Genomic DNA, 6000 nt, shown 5'->3' with positions numbered 1-6000 from the left:
AATGTCTAATGCCAAAAATACTGTTAAGGAAAAAATAAAATAAGAAAAGAAATGAATTAGAAAAAATTACAAGTTATATACAGATTAAGGTCAATTCCATCAGGGAAAACAAACGATTACTCGAAATTGGCCCCTACGGGAATAATTTAAAGCCCATCCGAGTGGAGAAGTAGCCTGGTCCCTGGGGAGGCGCCGTCCCCACGGGGCTGTGCTGTCTTTGCTCTTTGCGGTAGGTCGCGTCTGGACGCCCTTCGTTCTGGAGCCGGGTCCTGCCCGCCAGGAGCCCACACAAAGAGCGAAGTGGCAGTCGTGTCTTGGGGTGTCAGGTGCACGTGGAGCTTGGCCGCCTGGAGCAAAAGGGAGCCTTGAAGTGCGGCCCCCGGTGGCCCCTGCGGAGGCCCGCCTCCTCCCCCTTGTCCGTCTGACCGGGGGTGGGTGAGGGTGAGGGCTGGAGATCCGAATGTGACCGGCAGGCCCTGCCTTCTGAGGACGGTGGTGGGCGGGCTGGCGTGGGGTGGCCGAGGCACAGCCCTTGTGGGGAGAACATCAGGGAACCAGCCACCGCTCCGACCTCCCCCATACAATCGGGCGTCTGGATGGGGGCCACAGGCACGAATCGCATGGCACACAATGACAGGCACATCTCCGAGTCCCAGCCTTGGGCCAGCCCAGGACACCGTATCTGATTCCCGGGCACAGTCTGAAACTGCTCACGGGAGTCGGCCCCCCAAACTCAGTTCTGCCCGGGGGGCGACCCCAGAATCACCTTGGCTTTACAAATACGGTCAGAGATAGAAAATTTCTCTGCATCTACAGTATAAAGAACATCCCCAAACGCAGTGCTGGCTCCCAGGCAGGCTTGGGTTTGCAAATAAACTGAGATTTCAAAGCAATGCAAAATTACTTTTAAAAAACAACTGGTAAGTCACTTCGTGATTTTTTTTTTTTAAAAATACTGTCTATTTTTAAAACCGCAAAACCACATGCTTAAATAGACTCTGTCTCAATAAGATTACCAAAAGGGTCATCCTTGTAATCTTCATTATAAAAATCGTCTGGGCGGTTCCCTCTTTAGAGCACACCCAGCTGTCCGTTCCCTCTCGAGACACCACGCGGGCGCCTGGGAGCGGCCCGCCGGCCTCAGTTTGGGGTTCAAATCCCGCCCTCGCCCACGGGCTTGACTCTGCAAAGCAGCCCCCCGGCGCTGCACCCGGACACTGTGAGCTGAACCATCTCGAACGCCGTCCTCAAGACCAGTTCTTAGAGCCGGTGAAACCCTACGATGGCTCCAAGGACTCCGGGTTCTGAGTTTTCGTTGGAAAAGTTAAAGTTGGACCATGGCGGGGGGCACAGACGCTGAGGAGAGGTCAGACGCAGGTGACAAGGGGTCTCCTCGGCCCCGGGCCGCTCCGGCTCCCCAAGGCCCTGGCCTCCATCTTCCGCAGCTGGGATTTCTGTCGGGATGTCGGGGGCCCGTGGAGGCCTCGCTTGGACTCTGACCCCAGCCCTTCGGGGGGTGGTCAGAGGTGGTTGATGGGGTTGAAGGCTCCGGACTCTGGCGTGGCTCCCGCGATGTTCAACCAAGCGTCCAGAGGACTCTGGGAGGAGGTGTGGAGAGGAGCGTCCTCAGAAAGGGACAGCATCATTGCATACGCCTGGCGGGAGAGAGGGCGGGGCACACACGGGACGGGCAGGTGAGCGGGGCGCGGTGCGGTCCTGCAGACCCCAGGCCGGCCCCGTCCCCTCCCGGCCTCCCACCGCTCTGGCTGGCCTCAGCTCCAGAGGTAGATGAGGGCAGAGGCGCGGGGGGCCGGCCCACAGAGGAGGAAGGCGCGGTGGGGGGAGCTCTGTCAGGCGCTTGTGCAGAGTGCCACCAAGACCCTCAGCCTCTTTGGGGCACATCCCCCCTTGCAGTCGCCTCCACGTCCCCGGTGATCAGCACGCGTTCCCAGGCAGGTGTGCTCTTTGGGAGGGACTGGGAATGCTGGTAGTTATTGCTAAGACCCTGTCAACGAGGCTCAGGCCCTGCCTGGTGAGGCCTGTCCCCTGTGGATGACCACGGTGGCAGCACAGAGATATTCTGGGGAAACGATGTGCAGCGTTTCTGAGACGTGCCTCTGGCCTGCAGCCCGGCTTAGCCCACAGGGCGTGAGTAGACGGGAGCGGGGGCCGCTCAGAGCAGGCGGGCTGGGGGGATGTCCACCCGAGTTCACGCTCCGGACAGCATTAGTAAAAAGACGAAGACAGACACGCAAACGGCTTCTGCTGAGGCTCAGGTGGGCTGCAGAGAGCTGAGTGAAACCCCGAGCCCCCCAGGCTGGAGAGAAGCAGGAGGCAGGCTCCTGCGACACCTGTGCTGAGGGACGAGACGTGCCCAGCCAGCCGGGGGCCCGCTGACCCCGTCACGGCTGCAGCTTGCAATCCTGACCCCCAACGGGGCAGCGTCCTTCGAGAAGACCCTGGGCTATCATCATCCCTGCTCGGGTAGAGGCAGAGGGAGGCCAATGCAGCCACAAGGGCAGGGCACCTGCTGTGGACGCCTCCCTCCAGGGACGTGAGGACGGGGACCCACGTGTCCACGAGCACTGCGGGGGGAGCGCCCCCGTGACGGTCCCGCTTGCGTTCATCTGCCCTCAACCTCTCCCTGCCCCACCCCACTTGTGGGCAAGGGCAGTCACTTGGGGGTCTCTCTAGCTGATGCAATAGGCATGGGAGGTGTCCCCAGGCAGACGTGGGATGGCCACAGCGAGAGGCGAGGCTGTCCCTGGTGGGGGGAGGGGGGCGCGGCTGCCGCCTGCCGTCCAGCCTGGGGAAGGCGAGGGGGTGGGCTCTGGCGGGTACCTACCTGGTTCTTAGCCTGCCTGTACAGGGTCTGTTTTAAAGTCTCAGAATCTAAGGTGGAATTAAGCACATCTTTAACTTCCAATGCTTCCTCAGCTGCTCTGCGGAGATCCAGCCCCTTCCCAAAAGTCGGCATCGGCTCCAAAGCCAACAGACCGCCTGGTCGCTCCTCAACACACCTGCACCAACGACCGGAGAGGGGCCTGCCGTTAGCCGGCCTGGCCTCTCGCCACCTCTCTGATGCCCCACAGCTGGCTCCATGCCTGCATGCGCGTCACGGCATCTCCACGGGCCACGTGCACGAGGAGACAGACACACGGACACACGGACACCTGGACGGAAGCCACATGGATGCAGGAGAGCGACAGAGGGAGATGAGTACGTGCACACACTGCAAGCAGCAGGCGGGGCGCTTGGGCCTCAGGGATGGGGGGCAGCCGGGGACACCTCGGTTCCCGAGAATCTGGGTGGCTCTGGAGCAGCCCGGGGCTCCTGCCCCCAGCGCTCAGGGGTGGGAGGAAACGGGCCGTCTCGGAAAGGCCTCCGGGATCTACGGGCCTCCCCCAGGAGGATCATGGAACGCTGGCAGCCTCACGGGTGCCGAAAGCAGGCAGTGAGCGGTCAGGACCTGGGGGGCGTGGCTGTGGTTCACCTGCTTCCAGAACTGTGGGTGCTCAGCCCCCGCCCCTCACAGCCTGCTGGAGGCCAGATGTCACCGCTCTGGGTTCTTCCGCAGGGCCGGACACGGCCCGCGGGTCCAGGACCAGCTCCCTCTCAGCCGTCCCCTCCCCCACTCTGCTTCCGGGCCTGGGGAAGCGTGTGTGTTTGCGCGCGCGTGCGAGTGTGGGGGGCTGGAGCCCTGACCCCCTTTCCTGGGGCCTGGCTTCACCCCCGCCTGCACACAGAAGTCCCTGCAGTAGGAACGCCTGCTGGGAAGGAGGGTGAACCCCGCTGGGCGGATGGTGGGTGTGGGAACGAGGTCTCCCCGGCGCGTGGGGCACCCGGGGGCCGGCGCCCACCTTCGGGTGTGGTCGAAGCCCATGGCCAGGGAGGCGGGCCCATCCTCCTCGTCCTCGCAGGCAGCCTGGGGCTCCGGCGTGGGGCACACGGTGTCGTCCTGGGACCTCCCCGCCAGGCTGTCGCCGTCGTCCTCCAGCTCGTCCTCTTCCTCCTCCTCTGCGTCCTCAGGTTTCCCGCCGGCCAGGCCCGGGCACGGGGGGGCACCGTCCAGGTCCTGGACTTCCGGCCTGAAATGACACGGACGGAGCTGGCCACAGATGCCCAGAGGCCAGTGGGTCATGCCTCCGCCTTCCCTGACGGCTGCCCCATCCCCTTCGAAGGCAGCCTGCACCCCCGCGGTCACCGAACCCTCAGAGCCGGGGTCCTGGGTGGCTCGGCTGCCATCCTTGTGGAGTGAGTGACTCAGGCCGAGAAGGGGGACTGCTGAGGGCTGGGCAGGGGCTGGGTGGGCACCGCTTGGCGGCAGGGCTCCTGTTATGCCAGCTAGGACAGCGGGCCACTCAGTGGCTCAGGGAAGGAAGCCACGGCCGGGCCGGTGGGGAAGGGGAGTCTGGGCTTGGGCACCGCACAAGGGGTGCCCTTGGGGGGGCTCAGAGCATGGGAGGGCTGCTGGCCCGGCCCTGATGGATGCTTGCTCCCCCCCGCCCGCCGTGAGGACACGAGGACGGGGCGGCCCCTCCGCAGATGGAGCGTCTGGGATCCAGGGTCCCGGACCACGCGGACCGGGCTGTTGTCAGCGATGGAAACCCGCCAGGGGGCTCTCCCCTGCAGCCCGGACCCCACCTCATTTCCCTCGGGGTCCCCGCAGCCGGGCGAGCCTTTCCCACCCTGGGTCCTCATCACTGAAAGCAGAAAACAAGCAGTGAGGGACAGGCTGCTCACTCCCTTCAGAAAATGTCACCAGCTGTGTCTGGTGCGTCTGCAAGTCTGTGACCAGGGGCTGCGGCCACAGGTGGGCTGGGCCCGAGGCCATCTGGGTGGGGGTCCGACACGTGGGCAGAGGGGGCGTGGAGGGCGAAGCACACGCTTCCGGAGCCCGAGTTCGGAGCCCCCCGTCCCAACTCCTCCTGAAGCCCACACGGCCCACAGGAGTCTGTTCACTGCTGTCAGGGGAGACTCGGGCTCCCGCTCGGGGCACCAAGGCGAGAGGATACGTCCCCCCTGAGTGGTCACCACTTCCAAATGCAGAAAGGGTGGGGGGCCGGGCTGAGCCGGGGGAGACCCCGATGGCCCTGGTCTCGCCCGTCCCTGTCTTCACTTCTTCTCTTTCCACGGGGAAGTATGTGGATGCTGAGAGCTGACCTGCCCTCCAGGATGGGCAGGACCCCAGCACATCTCCCTTGTCACCAGGTGTACGCCCGTCCACCGCGGTGAGGACCCCGGAGCCAGGTCCTGCCTCCCACTCTGGGTCTTGGCAGGGTCCCCTTGGACAGGGCTTGCCATCTCGGAGCCCACGCCCTCCCAGGGACGTGAGAACAGGCCCCACGCTGAGGGCTGATGCACAGAGCAGGTGGGGAGCCCTGGGCCCCGGGGCTCGGATCAGCGCAAAGCCCTGCCTGTCAGTTAAGCAAGCCTGAGCTCTCTGTGCAGGTTTTTACATGAGCCCCTCTCTGTAGGAGCAGCAACCTCGAGCGCTTTGTCTCTGCGTCCCCAACCCTGCCCTGCATAGAGGGTCTGCTCATTGATGGGGGGCCTGCACCAAGCACTAGAGCTCGCTGGGTGGGTACAGGGACGGATACGGCGGGGACAGAGCGGGGGGTCTGCCTGGAGACGGCTTCACACAGAGAGGACACCAGGACGAGTGTCCAGGCCTCCACACAGCTGCCTGGGGTGGGGGAGTCTCCCCGAGGCCACCGCACCAGAGCAGCACGGCTGTGGCTCAGACAGCAGGGATCCATCCCTCCCTGTCCTGGAGTCTAGACGTCCCAGATCCTGGTGTCACAGGGCTTCTTCTCCTCCCGGCTCCTCCCCTGGACTCCAGTGGTGTGCTGGCGATGCTTGGGACTCCTTGGTTTGTGGGCACATCACCCGATCTCTGCATTGTCCTCACACGGTACCTCCCTGTACGTGTGTGTGTCCCAATCTCCCCCTTTTCTAAGGACACCAGTCCTATCGGACATGGGCCACCCGACTCCAGTA

At 63.9% G+C, this 6000-nt stretch overlaps 1 protein-coding gene across 1 annotated transcript in view; it reads right to left on the bottom strand.

Annotated features, from left to right (window-relative positions):
* Positions 1-1520: 1520 nt before the first annotated feature.
* Positions 1521-6000, bottom strand: part of PRDM16 (PR/SET domain 16) — a 232437-nt gene continuing 227957 nt past the window's right edge. Inside the window, exons 21-23 of the mRNA XM_065895946.1 lie at positions 3861-4088; positions 2846-3020; positions 1521-1655 (exon numbers count right to left, since the gene is read on the bottom strand). Coding sequence (XP_065752018.1) covers positions 1521-1655; positions 2846-3020; positions 3861-4088 — 538 coding nt within the window. The remainder of the gene's footprint in view (positions 1656-2845; positions 3021-3860; positions 4089-6000) is intronic.

Source organism: Phocoena phocoena, chromosome 1 (assembly GCF_963924675.1).
Source record: "Phocoena phocoena chromosome 1, mPhoPho1.1, whole genome shotgun sequence".
NCBI lineage: Eukaryota > Metazoa > Chordata > Mammalia > Artiodactyla > Phocoenidae > Phocoena > Phocoena phocoena.
Note: the sequence above shows the minus strand (reverse complement) of the source record. Positions and strands in the feature narration are given on the sequence as shown.